The sequence below is a fragment of the Xenopus laevis genome, chromosome 4L (genome assembly GCF_017654675.1).
Source record: "Xenopus laevis strain J_2021 chromosome 4L, Xenopus_laevis_v10.1, whole genome shotgun sequence".
NCBI lineage: Eukaryota > Metazoa > Chordata > Amphibia > Anura > Pipidae > Xenopus > Xenopus laevis.
Genome location: NC_054377.1, coordinates 87,215,249 through 87,237,668, shown reverse-complemented (window position 1 = coordinate 87,237,668; position 22,420 = coordinate 87,215,249). Strand labels below are relative to the sequence as shown.

Genomic DNA, 22,420 nt, shown 5'->3' with positions numbered 1-22,420 from the left:
CATGCAACGCTCTGTCGCTATAATGGTCGCATCGCGGAAGCTTTCATAGACCTTTTGCTTTTGATGAAGAACAATATAGATTTCCAAGTGACCTTAGCGACCCTCACTTGATAAGAGCCAATCAAGTATTTTATCTCGAAATGTCCGTCATTACAACCGTACGCCACTATATTTCAAATGGATACTGTCACCCCCCCCCCCGAAATGAATCATTAAAAACGTTATTGCAAAATTTCCCATTATCTACGCTTTATGAGAACATAATGCCCCATATAAATATGGCGGTGTTTGTTCTTCACAACGCACGCGCGCACTATTGTCGTACGTCAAGACCAGATAATGTGACGTAGCAAACGCGTATACCAAAGGACTGCACCAAGCAGGAGACGGGAGGGGTGAGCGCTCAGTGTAGGTCACGTGTACTTCAGTCAGGTGGTTGGTGGGAGGTTGTCAGCTGACTCGTTCAGGCCGGTGTTTGAGGCAATCTACCATCTGTTCTTCTGTCAAATATAAAGTCCGACACGGGGCGGCTGCAGAGGGTGTTTAAGCCACGGCCCCCCTAAGAATTACCTTCAAGAATCATTTGAATTAAACGGGTCACGAACCGAGTTCAACATGAACGGGCATCTTATGCTTTACTCTGGGGTTACCCTGGCCTTCTGGGCCACACTTATCGTCGTTGGTAAGTGACATTGGGGGGCGATTGTGGGTTTAATTCCACGCATTGTTCATTGGAACAATTGCATTTTGTATCAGATATCTGGTTTTACATAAACATGAGAAATTGCCTCGCCTCTTGCAGATATTTTCATTAATGTCGCGCACTGTCGCATTTCAGCTCTGAAACCTATCTTCCTCATTGTCACCCATTATCCCTGGGGCTGGTGGGTGGGTCAGTCTCTCTATGGTATCTTCTATTCAGTCATTTTCAACAGCGCTCAACTTCCCTTTTTCCAACCCCATTATAAAACCCCTTTTCTTTTTCATTAACCATGGGGTATTGGAAAATTCTACTGAAGAGAGTCAGAAACCTGGAACCCCCCCTCCAAATAGGCAACTTCATTCAAGCACTTAACGCAAAATGCAAAGGGATAATGCACCCCCTCCCCCAGGAAGAATGTCTCATTTCTGTGAAAAACTTAATTGTGTTATATTTCTCTGAAGGTTTCTCATGCTTGGGACTGTACCAATACAAATTTTACATACTTAATATATAACGTTTAATATATAAATGTTAATATATAACCAGTATCAGCCTATGACTAGGTGTACCTGGTAGACACGAAACGCGTCAGGCCTTGGTTCTTAATTTATGGAAAATTAAATGTAAGCTTTTTTTAACCTTTTATCATCTGACTCTGGCTTTACTACTTCATGGGTCCAGGCTAGGGTTGCCATCTGGCCGGTAAAAATAATGGTTAATCCCAATGTTATTAATAGGGGAAAAAAGATAAAAATATAGGAAGGCCAGTATTTTTTTTCCAGTAAAGGTGGCAACCCTAGTCAAGGCTTGTGTCAGCCTCATTTGAATTTCACTGTAGCAATACAACCAGTTAAAAAGCCTGGCACTGGGTACACCTAATTGCTTTGACTGCTATGCACCCATAAATCGAAGCTTGATCATTTTATGTACTTTTTTTTTGGAAGTATCAGACTTTATTTATTTTACACGGTTGTTTCACTCGTATCTTTATACAGGTATGGGACCTGTTATCCAGAATGCTTGGGACCTGGGTATTTCCAGATAACAGATCTTTCTGTAATTTGTGTCTTCATGCCTTAAGTCTACTAGAAATTCATTTAAACATTAAATAAACCCAATAGGCTGGTTTTGCTTGCAATAAGGATTAATTATATCTTAGTTGGGATCAAGTACAAGCTGCGGTTTTATTATTACAGAGAAAAAGGAAATCCTTTTTAAAAATTTGGATTATTTGGATAAAATGGAGTCTATGGGAGACAGCCATTCCGTAATTCGGAGCTTTCTGGATATCGGGTTTCTGGATAAGGGATCCTGTACATACTATGAGGAAATACTCCATGCTAACCAGATGCAGAAATAGATACTTTTGTATATTATTCCGTTTTAGCCAGACCCTTAAGCGTTTTCCTAAAAGACCAATGGCTGTGGGATAAAGTGCTACATAGCAGTGTTTTTTTTTTCTTCTCAGAATAATTGCTTTTTTTGGGGGGAATTTGCACATTTCTTAAACTATTCCTCAGACCCATACTGAAAGAGGAAGAAGATTTTGAGAATTAAAATACCAGTTATCTTGTGCTGAGGTTTTGAAAGTCAATGCACTGCACAATATCCAATGAGAAAATCTTTATGGGTGCAAAATGTAACACCCTGGTATTGCTGGCTCATTAAAATCAAAGACTAGAGATGCAGTTAAATTTTCCTTCTTTTCTCTGCATCATTTGTTTTGCTTTTCTACTATTTTGTTGTAAAAACTAGGAATGGGTATTGGATCCCTCATCTCAAAACCCATTATCCAGCTCCAAATTACGAGAAAGCCATCTCCAATAGAGTCCATTTTAAGCAAATCATTTTTTTGTAATTCCCTGTAATAATAAAACAGTAGCTTGTACTAGATGGTAATTAAGTTGCATTAATGCATATTGGTTGCAAAAATCCTATTGGGTTTATTTAATATTTAAAGGTCTTTTTTGTTGGTGGTGAAGATTAAAATGAAAGAAACTCCCATTACCACAAAACCCCAGCTCTCAAGCATTCTGGAAAATATATCCTATACCTGTACCAGTTTTGCTGTTTTGAATATGTTATTTGAGTCCTTTCAGTTTTTGTTAAAGTAGCCTTCCCAATTCATTTTGCAGTGTTTTGGGACATGTGAAAATCACTGCAACTAAAATGTGTGAAAAGCAAACCATTTGAATATAATGCTATATTTTTCTCTTATTTATACTTACAGCAGGTTCTGATAATGTACATTCTAAATGTACTTTCTGTCTGAAACATGTCAATTCTTAACAATGTGGCCTTAAATCAAGTTATCAAAGACTTAATACGTTTATACTGTAGGCTGTTTACTAATCTGTCCGTTTTGTTTTTAAATCTATATGGGTTCAACCCACTCAATCTTTTTTGAAATCTGCATTTCCCCTTCAGAGGAATTGAACAAGTACCGGTAGTTAATTTTTTTTAAAGCTATTTCAGTGGGAATTGAGGCTGCAATATATAACCATATATTAATGACAAAAGTTACCTAGAGAATTCTCAGAAGACAAAACCATGCATTACAAACTGTTCTGGATTGCTATATTGATATTTGTATTGGAATATTCTCATAAGGAAAAGGTGTTTTTTACCTCATTGTGTTAAAAGCTGTAGGCAGAAATCATTTACTATACTTCTTAAAATGTTAGTCACAGTTCTTAATAGGGAAGTGTATTTTCTGCTACTCATGTGACTACTTACATTCTGGCACATACAGCAGACCTGTCTTTTGTGTCAGGGATCTGGATAATGTCCAACATAATGTTAACTGTATTGTTTAGTTTTAGGCCTTCTGTACAAACTGATAAAGCACTATAAGCCCCCTGCCTGCAAAGTTGTGATCATGGAGTATTTATAGTGTGGTGCAACAGTTTACATTTTTATCATCTGAATTGGTGCCATGCACCTTACTGCAGTTCCCCGCCCATCTACAATGTTCAGAACTTGCAGGAGCGCTGCATAGGAGCCTTTTAAATGGCAAGTCAGCCCCAAATAAAAAAGCGTCTAATAATAGAAAACCTAATTCTTAGCAACTTTCCAATATACATTTTTAAAAAATGTTCTGTGATTTTAAAGTTATTTGTAAAAACAGTTGCTATTGAAATCCACATTTGCTTAATTCCTGGTTGTTCCTTTTTAAACAATGTTGCAAAAGTCTTAGTTCCCCAGCAAAGACAGGTCTGTTAATGAGCTAGCTTGTCTTACATTGTATCAACAGTCTGAGCCACCAGGACAAAGACTAGAAAGGGACAGATAAACTCTTCTTTCAGTAACTATACCTATAAATACAACTTAGAAAATATAGAATAATTGTAATGAATGTATATTGCAAAGTTGCTTAGAGTTGTGTTTTCTTTTATTAGGAAAAAAGTGATTTTTTTTTTTTTGGGGTTCATGTGCCCTTCAAGGGGAGCTAGAAATGGTGGCAAGCGTGTGCTCTAAAACAATGCAATATTCATTACCTTTACCATGGGCTTTTTTGTCTTTGATATCTAACCCTATTTCTACTGAACTTCTTCACCTTGACTGAAGTTACTGCAAATCCCCTGGCCCTGGGAAAGCGCAAGCACAGACAGGCTAACCCCTGCACCTGGCCAAAATTGCCCTTCATTCCTTTAAACAGTGTCACAGTTGCAATTTGGTTAAGAATCTGTGGGAAATAGCGTCAAGGGGATCCAGAATTGCGGCAGAATTGTGGCAGCTTAGTAGTAGAACTAGCTGTTATTTGGCTCCACAATTGCATTTGTTTTCCCCTACCCAGGCCAATTTTGCACTTGTGATGGTCAGCCAAAATAGTTATGCTGGTTTAGACCGCAACATTAGAGCCAAAATTATGGAGATCTTTTTGGCTGGTTCCACCTTATTGTGATGTGCGCCTTCAAACAATGTTATGCTTCATGGTGGTACATTGCCCAACATTTTATGTTTTTATGGTGTTTATAAAGAGTTGGTTGTTTGTCTTTTAAATGCATTAAAAATAAAACAATGATAAAATAAAGCATTTAAGGCAAGTGTTACAATGGGGTTCTTTTTAACCTGGCATATTATCATAGCCTCCTGCAGCACCCCATTACTTGAATGGTAAAGGCCCTGCAGTTCAAGTATGTGTGCTTTGTGTCCTAAAAGTGCTCTGTTGAGCCCAAAAACTACTTCTAAACATTTCCCATTAATCTGATTCAGGTGTTTTTTCTGCCCTCTAAAATAGACTGGGCTGGAAAGTACCCCATCTATATTAGGCTAAGGTATGAAAGAAACTAAGGTAAAATAAAATATTATTGCATAGGGCTGCTTTCTCTGCTTGGCACCTCCAGTGCCTGCCATTTGCAGAGGGTTTCACCTTTTAGAAGAAACATGATAATCAAGAGTGAACATTTTTTGTCTTTTGCCAGATGTGCCATAATGCTTAAGCTCAACTCAGGACCTGATTTGCACATAAAACTTCTGATTATTTATTATATAAAAGAACTTAGACTATCTACTTTTTGGTTGCTTGGTCTGTAACTACCAACAACCATATAGCATTTTCAGTTGCAACTATGAAAAATAAGGAATAGGAACACAAATGTTAGTGGTGCTATGCAAATAAATATCTCTAAAGTGCAGTGTAAATCATGGATTTAAAGTTGATCCTGTAGCAAACAATGTTTGTAAGTAAATGATGAAATTACATGCTACAACAAAACAAGTTGCACCTTTTTTGTATTTTTTTTTTTTAGTTTAAAAAATGTATGGGTCAATACAAAATTATTTTTTAAAGTAATTTTACGTTAAGTCAAATGAAAGAAACTCATCTTTTTTGGTTTTACTAGTTAAAGAAATGTTCTTTTTTGTAATATTCTTTGTTCTTTTTATTTCAGGTACCTGTTATACAATATTTGATCTGGGTTTCCGATTTGATGTGGCCTGGTAAGTAAGGGTTTTCTTAGGCTCGCTCGAAAAAAGTTAATTTGAAGCATTAAGAAAAGGCAGTTGACTTCTCACTAATACTTTGTTGAATCTCTGTTGATTTGGGCCTGAAGGCTCTTGCCTCAGGAGCTGCATACTCATGATATGCTTTTTGTATGTCCTCTTTGTAGTCCTTGGCATAGTGTATGTGTGTGTGTGTACTTCTATAAAAGTGGTTTATATGTCTGTTCTTGTTTACATGAACACAGAGAGCGGTTCTGACAACACCACTCTGGTTCAACTTGTTCCTTTTATAAAGGAATCTATTTTAATTTTTGCAAAAACCCAGCTAGGTCACACAATAGTCTTCTAAGAGCCGCATCAAGTTATCTGACCACATATACCATGCATTTGGTATTTTGTTGTACTCTTACAAGTACATTAGAGGACATTATAGACAAATGGCAGGGGACCTTTTTACCCATAAAGTGGATCACCGTACCAGAGGCCACCCCTTTAGACTAGAAGAAAAGAACTTTCATTTGAAGCAACGTAGAGGGTTCTTCACAGTCAGGACAGTGAGGTTGTGGAATGCACTGCCGGGTGATGTTGTGATGGCTGATTCAGTTAATGCCTTTAAGAATGGCTTGGATGATTTTTTGGACAGACATAATATCAAAGGCTATTGTGATACTAAACTCTATAGTTAGTATAGGTATGGGTATATAGAATTTTAATTAAAAGTAGGGAGGGGTGTGTGTATGGATGCTGGGTTTTCATTTGGAGGGGTTGAACTTGATGGACTTTGTCTTTTTTCAACCCAATTTAACTATGTAACTATGTAACTATGTAACTATTTCTTATGCTTGAACTCTGCAAAATTCTAAGCCTAGTCTATAACCTAGGCTTTTTAAGGATGTTGTTTATAAAGAATATTTGGTTATCGTTACTACTAAGCCTCACAGAATAAGCACTGGGCCCTTTATCTAGCCTGGCTTGATAAAGGGGCCCAGTGTGTCCCGAAACGTTGCCAAACTTTTGATGTCTACCGCGAGCCAATAAAAGCACTTTTCTTTGCACCACAAACTGGACAAGTGTGCTACAGTTTTCCTTAGATTTTGGCAAGAATGTGAAATGCCGGCGGGATGGCATTCGGTTTACTTTGTGACTAAGTCACCCAAAGTTTCCTTTTGAAGCGGCTTCAGAAATGTATGCCTTCCCGGCGGCAATTTACATTCTTACCGACTAATCTCCCCGGAATCTGCATGTGTGCCACCACCCTAAAGGTGCAAAATACTTTTTATTGTGATGCAAAAGTTAAATAAACAAAAAGGGACAATTTTATTTTGTTACATAGTTAGTTACATAGTTAAATTGGGTTGAAAAAAGACAAAGTCCATCAAGTTCAACCCCTGCAAATGAAAACCCAGCATCCATACACACGCCCCTCTCTACTTCTAATTAAATTCTATATACCCATACCTATACTAACTATAGAGCTTAGTATCACAATAGCCTTTGATATTATGTCTGTCCAAAAAACCATCCAAGCCATTCTTAAAGGCATTAACTGAATCAGCCATCACAACATCACCCGGCAGTGCATTCCACAACCTCACTGTCCTGACTGTGAAGAACCCCCTACGTTGCTTCAAATGAAAGTTCTTTTCTTCTAGTCTAAAGGGGTGGCCTCTGGTACGGTGATCCACTTTATGGGTAAAAAGGTCCCCTGCTATTTGTCTATAATGTCCTCTAATGTACTTGTAAAGTGTAATCATGTCCCCTCGCAAGCGCCTTATTTCCAGAGAAGTTGTTGCATAAGTATTCAACAATAAGTACAGCTGCAATCTTTTGAGGAGGGTCTTTTTCCATATTTTTGCCTGTATTTATTACAGCTTGTTAAATGTGGTAATAAGATGCCTTGATCCTGCTGATGAAACATGTTTGGCACCTTCAATGTGTTAAGTATCTTGTAAAGATAAAATTGCAATTTAATCCATCTCAGTTGTAGGTTGCAACATGTAAAATTTAAAGAGATGTTGACACCTGAAAATATATTTTTTTTTTTATATCCATCATAACATTATCATTGAATGCTATTGATAATTTTGCCATAAAAGTATTCGCCTGATGCTTTTATATTTACCTTTCTTACCCCCATGAGGGGGCTGCCATATTTGTGCAGCAGTAGTCCGGTAGCAGTAGAAACTGTAACTGACAGGCTGAGAAGGGACAGTCAGATTTAGGAACTTCAAGTAACAGTTACTGTACAAAAGCAGATCTATCCACAAAAATTATCAATGTGACCTATCGGTAACTTTTAATGTAGATTAATATTTTGAAAAGAGAATTTTTACTGTCTGTATCACTTTAAGGGGAGGGTATGAATATTTTGCATGGCCCTCTATAATTTTATTAAATGCAAGAGAAATCCCACTTAAAGAGGGCAGCTCTATCTGTGATGGGGGAATGGACAAATAATAAAATATAAGGTGGTACACCTTAAAGTATCTCCATCCATACATTAAAGGAAAACTGTACCTCCCAAACAATGTAGGTCTCTATAAAAAGAGATTGCATAGAACATCTCATATGTAAAACCCTGCTTCATGTAAATAAACCATATACATAATATCATTTTCTAGTAGGATGTGCCATTGGGTAATCATAAATAGAAAATTGCCATTTTAAAAAATAAGGGCCGCCCCCTGGAATCATACGATTCACTGTGCACACAAACATACCAAACAAACTATACTTGTTAGGTCACATGAGCCAATTAACAGACAGGTATGTATTTTGCTTCAACACTTCCTGTTAGAGCTGCAGTATTTCTGGTCAGGTGATCTCTGAGGCAGACCATCACAAAATGGTGACTCAAGGCAAGAGATGTAAAAGGACAATATTTACTTAAGTATATATACCAGTTTGGTAAGATTCTTTAAAATGCCACTTTAATATGATGTAAACTATCTGTTGCTTAAGTATTCATTTTGGGTGTATAGTTTTCCTTTAAGACCGTGTTTAGCACATTCTGTGGCTCTATGCAGCTCAATTCGGAGAGAATCTTTCATCATTCACGTGACTACTGTGCCTTAGGCTTTAATTTTCCACAGCCATGCAAACACATGAATTTCATCACAAGCCGCTTAGCCTACCAGCATGCAGTAGGAAACTGGAACACCTAAGGAAAACCCCTGCAACGTTGGCAAAAATACAAACTCCAAGCAGATCGTGCCCTGTTTGGAATTAATATAAAGATAACCCCCCCCCAGAGCAGCTAGTCCATGATGCTAACCATTGTGCTGCAATGCCTTATATTTTTTGTGCTTCTAGCTATTTGGGTTGCTCTCCATGTTACAATACTCTGATCCATGAATGCTGTTGGGTGCTATAGCTGAAACCACTTAGTAGGTTTTGTCTACGATGATAGCTGATTGCCTTGTTTACTAAACAGACTGGAACGTTCTCTCTGTCCCCAGTTGATATATGACCTTTATTCCTTTGTTTTTAGTTAAACCTAAAGCGTGCTACTTGCTAGTTTATTCTTGTTGTGCTTGTGCATTGTCGATTATACAGGTTCTTTTTCTTTCTTAGCCAGCAGTGACTACCCTGATTCAGGTAGTGTCTCCATAATCAGAATGTTCCAGTTCCAATCTATTTTTCTAGCAGCCACAAATGGAACAATCCTACATTATTTTATTTAGGCACCCACTTTGTCTAATTATCCCTACTGCTTTTTTAAAAATACTGAAACATTGTTGGGACAACTAAAGGCCTACATACAGTCATATGAATAAGTTTGGGAACCCCTCTTATTTCTTTGAAAGCTCAGCCAATGAAAAACAAAACTCCAAAGTAGCAACTTCCTTTTAATATATAACATTCTTTATGGAAAGAGAAGTATTTCAGCAGTGACGTAAAGTTTATTGGATTAATAGAAAATATGCATCATAACAAAATTAGACAGGTGCATAAATTTGGGCACCCCAACAGAGATATTACATCAATACTTAGTTGAGCCTCCTTTTGCAAATATAACAGCCTCTAGACGCCTCCTATAGCCTTTGATGAGTGTCTGGATGGTGGTATTTTTGACCATTCGTCCATACAAAATCTATCAAGTTCAGTTAAATTTGATGGCTGCTGAGCATGGACAGCCTGCTTCAAACCATCCCATAGGTTTTCGATGATATTCAAGTAAGGGGACTGTGACTATTCCAGAATATTGTACTTCTCCCTCTGCATAAATGCCTTTGTAGATTTTGAAGTGTGTTTAGGGTCATTGTCTTGTTAGAATATCCAATCCCTGTGTATCTTCAACTTTGTGACTGATGCTTGAACATTATCCTGAAGAATTAGTTGATATTGTGTTAAATTCATCTGACCCTTGACTTTAACAAGGGCCCCAGTCCCTGAACTAGCCACACAGCATGATGGAACCTCCACCAAATTTGACAGTAGGTAGCAGGTGTTTTTCTTGGAATGCGGTGTTCTTCTTCCGCCATGCAAATAACTTTTTTTGTCTCCAAAGTACTTTATTCCAAAATGACTGTGGCTTGTCTAAATGAGCTTTTGCATACAACAAGCGACTATCTGTGGTGTGCAGAAAGGGCTTGTTTTTCATCACCCTGCCATACAGATGTTCTTTATTTGTGCAAATTGCACTGAATTGTAGAACAATATACATCATCTGCAGCAATATGTTCTTGCAGGTCTTATTGGGTTGTCTGTAACCACTAACAATCCTTTGCATATGCCGTGCCTGTATTTTTCTTGGCCTGCCAGACCTGGGTTTTAGAGCAACTGTGCCTGTGGCCTTCCATTTCCTGATTACATTTCTTACAGTTGAAACTGACAGTTTAAACCTCTTGATAGCTTTTTGTAGCCTTCCACTAAACCATGATACTAAACAATCTTTGTTTTCAGATCTTTTGAGAGTTGCTTTGAGGATCCCATGCTGTCTCTCTTCAGAGGAGAGTCAAACAGAAGCACAACTTGCAATTGGCCACCTTAAATACCTTTTCTCATGATTGCACACACCTGCATATAAAGTTCAAGGCTTAACAAGATAATCCAACCAATTTCATGTTTCCAGTAATTCGTATTGAGCAGCTATATGCATTCAAATTGGCAAAATTACAACGTAATTTTGTTCAGAGAACCCCCCAGTTCCTGGGAAATTAACGACATACCACTGTTTTATTTATTTATTTTTGTAAGTGGAGTTAATTATTATACAGGCTGAGTGGGGTTCCAAAACTTTTTCATATTAAAGTAAATGTAATATTAAAGGGTAAATAACACATACAAAAGAAAATGGTTAAAAATCATATTTTATATGCGGTATTACTCTACCAGCCCAGAGGCTCAACTGTTGCTGTTAAGAAATGGCTCTTCATAGAAATGCCATGAGTATTATTTTAGGGTGGTTGTGGTAATTGTTCACTGGCAATTCATTCCTAAAAATGGAGAGTACAGAGGCTTCTACAGGCAGAGGCATTATGCTGCTGATAAATGCACCCTCCTTCCCCATGGCGGGTGCTTTGTAAAGTATGGTTAGATGCTCACACTCCTGTTCCGGATGGTTTCCAGATGTTTGTACCTTTTTATGTGATTTTTACTGTGTGACATTTCAAGCTTACTTACCTGAAAATAATTTGAATATGGTCTAGCTGATGCTTTCTTATTACGTTTTTTAGGATAGGATTTTTATTTTAAATTGATGAAATGACACTTTACTTTCTGATGTACACACATACTCTCCTTTTTTTCTGTTTGAGCAATTATTATTATTATTATTATTTTTTATAGGTTCCTCACTGAAACGTCCCCATATATGTGGGCAAATCTTGGCATTGGATTAGCAATTTCTCTATCAGTCGTAGGAGCTGCATGGTAAGTCAATATTTCGGCTAAACATATCGAACAATTGTCATGTGCCTAGATGCTGCTTATTTCTTAAAGGGATGTTTATTTCTTCAAAAAATGTTTGTATTTGATTATATTATAAGCTAGGTATTGCCTCATAGGCTACCATTTTACAGTATATTATTGAAGCAAACCTATTTTTTAGTATCCTTCAATATATTTGTAAAAAATGCGCTTTGGATTGTTTTGCCTGGATTATGTGATCACAGCCTCATTGCATGACTTGGTTTTCCTCTAGCACTAGCCTACAGATAAGTCTTCACTCATGCTTACTTACTTACTTACTTACTTACTTACATGTCTTGCAGGGGTATTTATATTACAGGTTCCAGTATTTTAGGAGGTGGTGTAAAAGCTCCCCGCATTAAAACCAAAAACTTAGTCAGGTATGTCAGCCATATGTAATATCATGTAAATTCTTGCTATAGAGGATTAATATAATTGCATATGTAATTTCTATGTATGGTATAGAGAATTATTTGTGTAACTTTGCGAGCATGGTAATGTCTCCAGAAGTGCCATCCGGGTCTATCTAGGTGCACTGCCAGATGCATGCCTGTTGGTGTAGACAATTGCTGGTGAATGCTGTAGCTGGTGTGCACAGAGGAACACTCTTTATTCTTTATTTTATTTTATTTATTTTTTTGCTGACTGCGAGCTGGACATAAAACATGACAGTGGAGATTTACTGTTATATTTGCTGTTTATCTTTTACTGTAACTGTTTCCCATTCTGTTTTTTTTTTTTTTCTTTCTTATTAAGCATTTAATATTTTAAGGTAATAATAATAGAAATTCTAAAACTACAGATATCCGGAAACCTGTTGTCCAGGAAACTATAAATTACGGAAAGGGCCTTCCCATAGACTACATTTTTAATTAAATAATTCAAATGCTTTAAAAAAAAATTCTGTGTAATAATAACACAGTACCTTACAATTCCAAGATATCGTAATTCCATAATTCTATTCCATTATGCCAAAACAATCCTATTTCAACTTTGAACCATTTCTTGTATAAATAGCCTAAATATGATATTTTCATGTAATATAGTATTTTGAAATTGTGGCCAGATATAATTGTGAGGTTCCTGCTGACCTGGGGAAGTTGACATTACTAAGATTCATTGTGCCTTTTGGCGTGAGTTTACTAATCACGTGAGGTTATATGTCAATGTTTTTCTTCATTTCAAAAGCCTGTTCTGGTGAAATGATAAAAAAAGATAAAAAAAAGTTTGGCACGAATCCTGAATTAGTATATTCATGAGGGTTTCTTTAATCACCGCTTGTGCTAAAATGCAGCAGTCTTATATTGGCCCCTTATTCTGCTACCTGTACATGCCTGATTTAATAATTATTTTTTTTGTTATCATTACACAGTCTTAACCAAGTTGGTTTAATTGTAGAAAAGTGTTTCAAGCTAACAAAATATGAGCTCTAGATAAATAAACCTGGGACCTGAGGTTTTCTGGATAAGGGGTATTTCTACAACTTGAATCACCGTACTTTAAGCCTCCTAAAAATAATTTAAACATTTAAATTAGCCCAATAGGATTGTTTTACCTCCAGCAGGGATTAATTATATCATAGTTGGGATCAAGTACAAGGTATTCTTTTATTATTACAGAGAAAAAGGAATATTTTTATTCCTTTTAGGGCTATTCCACACGGGGAGATAGCGACGCGTTTGCGGCGCAGGCGACAGTTTTGTATGGGCGCCTATGTAAAAACGCCTGTGCTAACCACATGAGGCGATGCGCTTTTCAACAGTCGCCTGAAAATGCCTCGCCAGGCTTTTTCAGGCGACTGTTGAAAAGCGCATCGCCTCGTGTGGTTAGCACAGGCGTTTTTACATAGGCGCCCATACAAAACTGTCGCCTGCGCCGGTCGCGGCGACTGTCGCGGCGCTTTGTCGCCGCGACCACAAACGCGTCGCTATCTCCCCGTGTGGACTAGCCCTTAGGCCCCATTCCTGATGATGGTCCTGGTTTAGGACCGAAACCTCAAATAAAATTTTTGTTTTGCATACTATTGTGTAGTGCACCTCTTAAAATTGTGTATAATTTTGTATTCATATGTGTGTATGATAGTGTGTGTGTCTAGAAAAAGACCAGCGGCAATGAGAATTTTGTTAGCAAAAAAGTGTTATTGTATGCATAACCGACGTGACATTTCGGTCCCCGTTGGGACCTTTTTCAAGGCCTTGTATTTTACACACGCACACACAAAATACGGAATTCTTAATTCTAGGCCCAACACTCCCTTTGTGGTGCATTGTTTTTATTGTACACTCATTTTATGCAAGTCCTTACATTCTGTAAAATTAGTATATAATAAAAACACTGAATCACAAAGGGAGTGCTGGTCTTGAAATTAATATTTCCGTATATTATATCAATTTCACAATATTCCTAAGGAAACTTATTTTTTAAGATTTTAAGGTATTAAAGAGTTGTAACCTCCCACTTTTAAATGTGCTACTTATTTTATAGTGTCTCTTGTTCGTTGTTATCAAGTTCTGTCAACCATAGTGGAGCCCATTGTACATTTTGTTATATATGCAATCCATATATTTTCGGGGGGGTACCTCTAGTTTTCCAGAGCTGCCTCTTTAATAATTGAGATAAAAGTTTAACTGAATTTTAATTATACATTTGCATAATTCCAAATCTATCTTTGTTCTTTTTTTAAAAGTATCATTTTCTGTGAAGCTGTGGCAATTTATGGCATCATTATGGCTATAGTAATTAGCAACATGGCAGAGGTAAGATTTTCTATGTAATTTTTCTGCAATACTAATACAATACATCCAGTTTGCTTACAATATATTAAGAATCTTTTAAAGTTGTGTAGGGAAACTATTTCTACACTGACTTTATAACCCTTTTTTGAACTACAATGAACTGGTTTGACATGCAAAATATAAAATTTTATATTTAGGCGACACAAATTAGTTTTTGCTCCAAGCCTTATCTGAATCAAAGATTGTTTGGCACTGATTAAAATACACCAATACAGTTTATAAACAGAAAAAAAAGTTGACCTTAATTGCTTCTCCCCACCCAGGCAAAAGGACTGAAGCTAAAACCTTTTGACTGATTAGGAAAACACAAGAGAAATGTTTAAAAACAATGTTAAATATGAATACCAAGAAATATACAGTTAGGTCCATAAACATTTGGACAGAGAACTTATTTCTAATTTTGGTTCTGTACATTGCCACAGTGAATTTTAAACAACACCGATGCAGTTGAACTGCAGACTTTCAGCTTTAATTCAGTGGGTTGAACAAAAAGATTGCATAAAAATGTGAGGAACTAAAGCCTTTTTTTAAACCAATCACTTCATTTCAGGGGCTCAAAAGTAATTGGACAAATTAAAAAACTGAAAATAAAATGTTCGTTTCTAATACTTGGTTGAAAACTCTTTGCTGGCAATGACAGCCTGAAGTCTTTAATTCATGGACATCAACAGATTCTGGGTTTCCTTCAATTTAATGCTCTGCCAGGCCTTTACTGCAGCGGCTTTCAGTTGCTGTTGTTTGTGGGTCTTTCTGTCCAAAGTTTAGTCTTCAACAAGTGAAATGCATGCTCTATTGGGTTCAGATCAGGTGACTGACTTGGCCCCTGAAATGAAGTGAATGTGTTAAAAAAAGGCTTTAGTTCCTCATATTTTTATGCAATCTTTTTGCATAAAGTCTGCAGTTCAACTGCATCTGAGTGGTTTCATTTAAAATTCATTGTGATAATGTACAGAACCAAAATTACAAAAAAGTTGTCTCTGTCCAAATATTAATGGACCTAACTGTAGGGATATGGTTATCTGTGGTGGTTCTATAGATTTAAGTTGTGTTATGTATACGTATAGCACATTGAGTGTTTTCTGGTAGTTTCTTTTTCAGCTAAAAAGCTATAAATCAAATACTAAAAGCGATTATATGCAAATGAATAACACTTTGAGGTGATTGTTGTGACTCTGACCCATCTCTGCCTCCTTGTTCCGTAACTTTGAATAGATATTCTAGCTAGAGACTAACCATGCCACAACACTAGCAAACAGTAATTAAATAGCACTACTAAAATTCAGTATATATGTTCTTACTTATAAACATGCAACATATTTCATAATCTCAATGTGCTTTGGAAGCAGAGTAAAATATTTATAGAAATGTATTTTGCTTAATTCCTATATGGAGTAAAATACCCTTTTTGTTTAACCAAAACCAGAAATGCTGCCATTGCTTTGGAGTGCTTTTCCCAATAGGAAGATGTCAAGTTGTTTTGCCAAATTGTTTTGGTGATCTAGTTGTCCAGAGCTTTTTTTCAGATTGGTCTGAATGTGATAGTCGTTAATTATATACCAGAGAAAGATACTATATCTTGTTAGATCCGAGTAATGAACGTGCTTGGTTTTGTTTTTCAGCAATTTAAAGGTACAACACCAGAAGCTATTGGAAATCGCAACTATCATGCAGGTATATAATGCACCAAACAGTAGAAGACTGTGTTCTTTAGTGATTTTTTTAATATTCTTTACTAAAAGAAGATATTTATTAAGAGACATAAAAGGTTTATCCATTGCTAAATCTTTTTGTATGAAGCAATGCTTTGCAGCTGGCTAGTGAGTTGGAAATGTTTAAAGGAAAAGAAAGGTTAAAGGGATACTGTCATGGGAATTTTTTTTTTAATTAGTTATAAAAAAAAAAAAAAAGTTTCTTAGTGTGGTAGAGATATTTGGCATCTTCTTCTCATGACCGTTATTCTTTCATTATATGCATTACAACAGAGAGCTACCTCCGTTTTTGAAAGTCTGTGTTTAGAAGTGTAATTTTACAGTGTACAAATTCCTCTTTGTTGGTAGTTCTAGTTTAACAGCTGGAGGGTCCTAGGTTGGGTATCTGAAAGAAGAACAAAAGTGTTAATAGCTAGGTGGGATGCCAATATGTTAGGCTACCCCACAGATAATATAACGTAATCACTAACTGCAGCTTCTCTTCACTGAAAAAAGCAGCGATACTGTACTAGTGAGTACCACATTGCTGCTTTTGGCAACACTACTGTGGTCCTGGGCTATGCACATGTACCGTAGAGTAAGATTTTAGTACATTTGCACAGTCCAGACTGGCATGGCTCTCAATAGAATAGTGCTGCAGGCTGTGTTGTTTTTTTAGTGAGCACCGGTCTGTGGCCTGAGGTAAGAAGTTATCACTGGGAGGTGTCTACAAAATTGGCCAACCTGAGTAATTGACACTTTCATTCTATTTTAAATAAATATTCATGTAAAGTAGCTATACATGGTTGTACTTTTTACCAGTTTTCTGGCAAAGTTGGCCCTGACCCTTCCTGTCCTACCTAAAATAAGACCTTGAGTTTTGTTTACAGCTTGTATGAATCTTCATTTGCTGTAAGTCTTTTAGTACTATTTTTTCCATCTAAGCTTTTAAAAACAATTTTTTTGTCAAGGAAAATAATGTAATTGGGTTTAGGTTTGAGAGTAGAATCACACATACAGCAGTGAAACCAAGTATTGAACGTGTCAATCTTTCTCAGTAAATATATTTCTAATGGGGCTATAACCCCCCCATGGGGTTTTACCTTGATGTGGTATGGTGGCTTATCAATTTTATGATCATAACTTTGTAACAAAAAAACCCTGTTCAATACATGCACTTGCATATTTATTGAATTACTCAGACAGGTCATTTGGGAATGTGCATTGATTGACTGGCCGGATCAGTAGCACTTCCATTGTATCTAAATGTATTAAAATTTAGCCTTAAGTGTGCTCCCACAACCCCCTTTTTTGTAATGGGGCCATTGACATGAAATTTACATGTTGGTAACAAACCAAGTAATCCACACATACAATGAAATCAAAACAAATAAGTCCATAAATACCACGTGAATAACACATGAAGAAAGGGAGATGCAAAAAGGCATGGAAGGCCAAGAAACCTGCTGAAATCTCTGTTTTTAGAAAGCAATCCTGCCTCCTATCAGTGCAAAGTAATTTCAGCTGGTTTAGTCCTAATTGATGGTCTGTAAGAAGGTTTCTTACCAAGGTATCGCACAAGAAGCATCTCATGATGGGTAAAAGCAAAGAGCTCTCTCAAGACCTTCACTACCTTATTGTTGCAAAACATACTGATGCCATTGGTTACAGACGTATTTCTAAGCTTCTCAATGTTCCAGTTGTTCCATAATCCAGACCCACAACCAGATCAGCCAGATATTGCCTACCTGAAGGTGGGCATATCAGGGAGAGGTCTGCTTGTTTGGCGACCCCGCCAAACGAGTGGAACTCCATATGTATGCTCAGTTTTAGAGTTGGGTTAAGATTAATGCTAAGTTGAAGTGCCAAGTTTTTTAAGTTTGGGTTTCTTTATAGCTATTTTTGAAATGCAATTTTAACCTCTAATGTTTTTCTCCCGTTGATCTGTTGTAGGTTTTTCCATGTTTGGGGCAGGCCTCACTGTAGGATTTTCTAACCTCTTCTGTGGAATTTGTGTGGGCATTGTTGGCAGTGGGGCTGCACTTGCTGATGCCCAAAACCCCAGTTTGTTTGTCAAGATCCTGATTGTAGAAATCTTTGGCAGTGCTATCGGATTGTTTGGTGTGATTGTTGCTATTTTGCAGGTATGTGCAAAAATACAGTTCTGTATCAAAATTACAGAAATTACATGGACAATTCTTGGCTCAAATATCAAAATGTATGAATAAATAAAAATATGCTTATCAATTGTTGAGCATGTATCTACTGAAAATACTCCACACTAAAAAATCTATTAAATAGAATTACATAGAAAAACCATACTTAAAAAATGTCCTGTTAAGAAACAATAACTATCTTTTTTGCTGAACATGTCTTCTTTATATTAGTCTCATAAATGAATTTGTGTATTGATAACCTAAACTGTAACATTAAAATATTAATACATATTTTATTGATACCCTGCTGAGCATGCTTGAAAGCCTATGCCAGAAAAAAACTTCTTCCCATTGGAAAAAGTAGTTGCTGTAAAGACTCTGCATTCTTGTTAGTCCTCTTTAGATATACTGTGATTTCTTCAAGCAGATTCATTTTATAGATTTAAGTTTAGAACCTGACCTGAAGGATATTGTGGTAGGAGAATTGTGTATTTGTTTATTTAAATAAATAAAAGTATACTGCATATGTACGTAACATTATCTAAACATACTGTGTGTGTGTATGTATGTATGTATGTATGTATGTATGTATGTATGTATGTATGTATGTATGTATATATATATATATATATATATATATATATATATATATATATATATATATATATATATATATATATATATATATATATATAGAAACAAAGCTAGTGCTGTCTTTCAGTGCTCCTGCTCAGAAGTTAAAGCCAAGGAACCTCAGACATATGTGATACAACCAAATATGGAGGTCAGCAGCCCAACTCTCCATTTGGAGCTCCAGTAGAGGGAGTAACTTCTGAGCAGGAGTAGGGGCACTGAAAGACAGCATTAGCTTTGTTTCCAGTGGTTAAATAACATTAGGAGGGGGGTTTGTTTTACCTCAAAGGGATTCTGTCACCGGAAAACCTGTTTTTTCAAAATGCATTATTGTCATTAATAGTGCTGCTGCTTTGGAGTGATATCACCCCCCTTCCTTCCCCCACAGTAGCCCTTCCGCAGAACAATGGGAAGGTAAACCAAAAGAGCTCCCTGATAGATATGAGAAAAGCATTTAATAGTAAAAATCCCACTGCGACTCTTTGTTACATTAAGTAGTAGAAACAACAGCCTGTCTGAAAGCAGTTCCATCATGAAGTTCTTCTGAAAGCACAGGATCATGCACAATGATCTGAGATGGCTGCCTTCACACCGTGTAATTACACAGTGTAATTACACAGTGTAATTTGAAATAAAAGCTACACCATAAAATGACAGAATCCCTTTAAAGGAGAAATCAACCTGTGGGGGAAAAAAATCCCTACCCCCCACCCCAGGTAGACCTCCCTCCCTCCTCCCCCAAGCTAACTATTCCCCCCCCCGGGGAAATGCCCCATACTCCATAATTACCCCTCGACGCAGATTCTTCCAGTGAAGTTCAGTGCGAGATCAGTATTTCTGCGCATGCGCAGTTGGAGCAGTTTGTCCGTTTGTGTATGTGCGGAATTACATGGAAACTGCCGATCTCCCAGTCAGCTTACCGAGGACGCAGAAGATGGACGCGTGGAACTTCGCTGGAAGAATCTGCGCCGAGGGGTAAGTATGGAGTATGGGGTATCTCCCCGGGGGGGTAGTTAGCCTGGGGGAGGAGGGAGGGAGGTCTACGTAGGGGTTTTTTTCCCCACAGGTTGATTTCTCCTTTAAGGAACAAGAGCAACACAGCAGAACATACAAATTTGACCCTTAACAATTTTGGATAATGATCCTTTTCTCATAGGAGAACTCCCATTTTTAAATATATTTAATATATGGCTACTATAGAGGCTGTACTATTGTCTGCTCCATCTTTCTGTACCCGCTGAAAAACACACAAGCTAGGTATTTGATTTTTTAAATAATGCACCATCATGTGTATAAACAAGGAGATATGTTACCATATTAAAGAAGAAAGCCTTCGGTTGTGTGCATTCTAGCCTGTCTTGGGTCCTGTCAGACTTGTCTGACATGTACCACCGCTTACCTCTGCTTTTCCTCTAATGCTAGGGGGCTTGGGGGTGGGAGGGGAGATGCATTCTCAAGAGCCATAAATGCATAGTTTGTTGGTGGTGTTTGGTGGGAGTACTCCTAACTTTATCTGCAGGATAGCTCTCATGATTATTTTTTAGGGTACAAAACTGCTTGACTTCTAATATTGTATATTCTAGGGCTACTTTATATCTGAAAATTTATATTAAGTGTACACTTAAACTGAGCTTTAATAATCCTACTTGCATATGCTTACTGTTTTTTATAATTGACTTATAGAATTTTCCATTTTTTATTTATTTATTTTTTTAATTTCAGACATCTAAAGTAAAAATGGGAGACTGAAGTACAACAAGGAGTATTAACGTGAAGCTTGCAGTGTGCAGGCTGTTGGTTCCTCCTCGGAGATCAGAAAGAAACAGACTACTATTTATTCCATGTGTTCCATTCTGACTTGGTCAAAAAACTGCCCTTATTTTTTTATTTTACCCCCTCTGAAATGTGCTGTAAAGATGGTGTATATAGTTTTATTCATCAGCTGTTGCCTTGTTTAGGATTGTGCGAGATTTGTGAAGATCTGTTGGAAAGAAGTTCCTTTTTAATCAACAGCGTATTTTCATTCCTTTGGATGTTGCAATATTGTCACATTTATTCTTTTTTTTTCTTGTATGCCATGAAAATCGGTACTGGCACAGTTTTTCCCATATGTTTACATACTGTACACTGTAGTTCAGGTATATGGGAATTAATCACTGCAGATCCCTTATTAACGTGTCCATAAATAAAATGCTTTATTCACTGCAAAGCAAAACAGTGAGAATATTCCTGTTGCTATGAAACTAGGGTGCTGCCTGTTTCATTCGACTATCAATCAAACCAAATTCCTTTCTTGCATGAAAGTGATACCATACTCTATTGTTTTCCTGTAATGTTTAAATGGCATTAAAATATCATGATTTATGTATATTGCATTCTTCCTCTATTGGTGCTGCTGTATTTTGTTGTTCCAGAGACAGTCTTCCTAATATGTCAGCATTTAATGGTTTTCAGATTCCATAAGATGTTAATGCTTGGCTGGAGTATATGCATATGGCAGCTCCAACATATACATATATATACCTACAGAAGAGAAATGTTCTATATTCTGTGCAAGACGAGTGCTCCTTGTAGACTAGCATTTAGAGGTAGGTGCATCTGTGAACACTCCAGTGTTAACAGTCTTATTTTTTGAAGAGGTCATAATTTTTTTTATAATTCTACTAAACAGAGTTCTATCTATAGTTGTGTTCAATCAGAGTTTATGAATTCCCAGAGTTCAGATATATGACTATGAAGCCCTTCCCACACGCTTTGATTCTTCTGGTACGATTTGTAAGCAATTTCAATTTTTGAAATTTGAAAATGAAAAATCCCAGTTGGCAAATCAGAGTATACTTATTGATGGTTAATACAGTATTCTCCTTTAATGCTGCAGGTCAGAGAAGTCTTATGAATGCCAGCATCTCTGCATTTGTAGTTGAGTTGAACCACCCCCCAAACAGTGAATATTCCAATATAGTTCCTGTGGTTGTGTAGATTATGGAAGTAAGAATATTCTGGTTTAACTGCATTACAGATTCACAAATGTCCCTTGATGGTAACTAAATGTAATATTATCTTTTATAACTATAAAGTAATAAAAGGTACATGTTGTAAATGTATTTTTTGTTTTGTTCTAAGCAGCACACATTGCACGTAATAAGCCTGCAGTCTTGCAAGCTCATACAGGTAGCACAAAAGGGGGTTTGACACTTCAGGTAGACCAAGAAATGCTGTAAATCCAGCAAATGATATTATTTGTGAATATATTTGCTTATGAAAGCAGACTGTCTCTTACTGTTCCCTCTTGTCTTTTGCCTGACTACTTATACCATTGTAACATCAGTAGTCTTGCTCTCTTCTAGTCAATACTCCATTTCCCACTGTGCTTTGCATGCTCTGCAATTAACAGACCTAAGAAGGACCATAACAGAAATATTGGGCATTGTACGAATTGATTCCTGATACATTGTTTTTTTTTGTAGCAGTGCAAAGGACACACATTGTTTTCAATTGCTCTTTCATTTACAGATGAATTTACAGTCATTGAAAACACTTTATTCATATCTATTTGAAAGCCATTTGGAATTAATTTTCTTTTGTTTT

The 22,420-nt window shown here is 36.8% G+C and overlaps 1 protein-coding gene across 1 annotated transcript; it reads left to right on the top strand.

The window, feature by feature from the left end:
- The first annotated feature begins 479 nt into the window (after positions 1–479).
- atp6v0b.L (ATPase, H+ transporting, lysosomal 21kDa, V0 subunit b L homeolog) lies at positions 480–21,936 on the top strand. The gene is given in 8 exon segments (NM_001094272.1): positions 480–682; positions 5,596–5,644; positions 11,438–11,521; positions 11,863–11,940; positions 14,247–14,316; positions 15,975–16,026; positions 17,997–18,187; positions 20,555–21,936. Coding segments are annotated over 8 exon segments (618 nt in total). The 5' UTR covers positions 480–615; the 3' UTR covers positions 20,582–21,936.
- Positions 21,937–22,420: the final 484 nt, after the last annotated feature.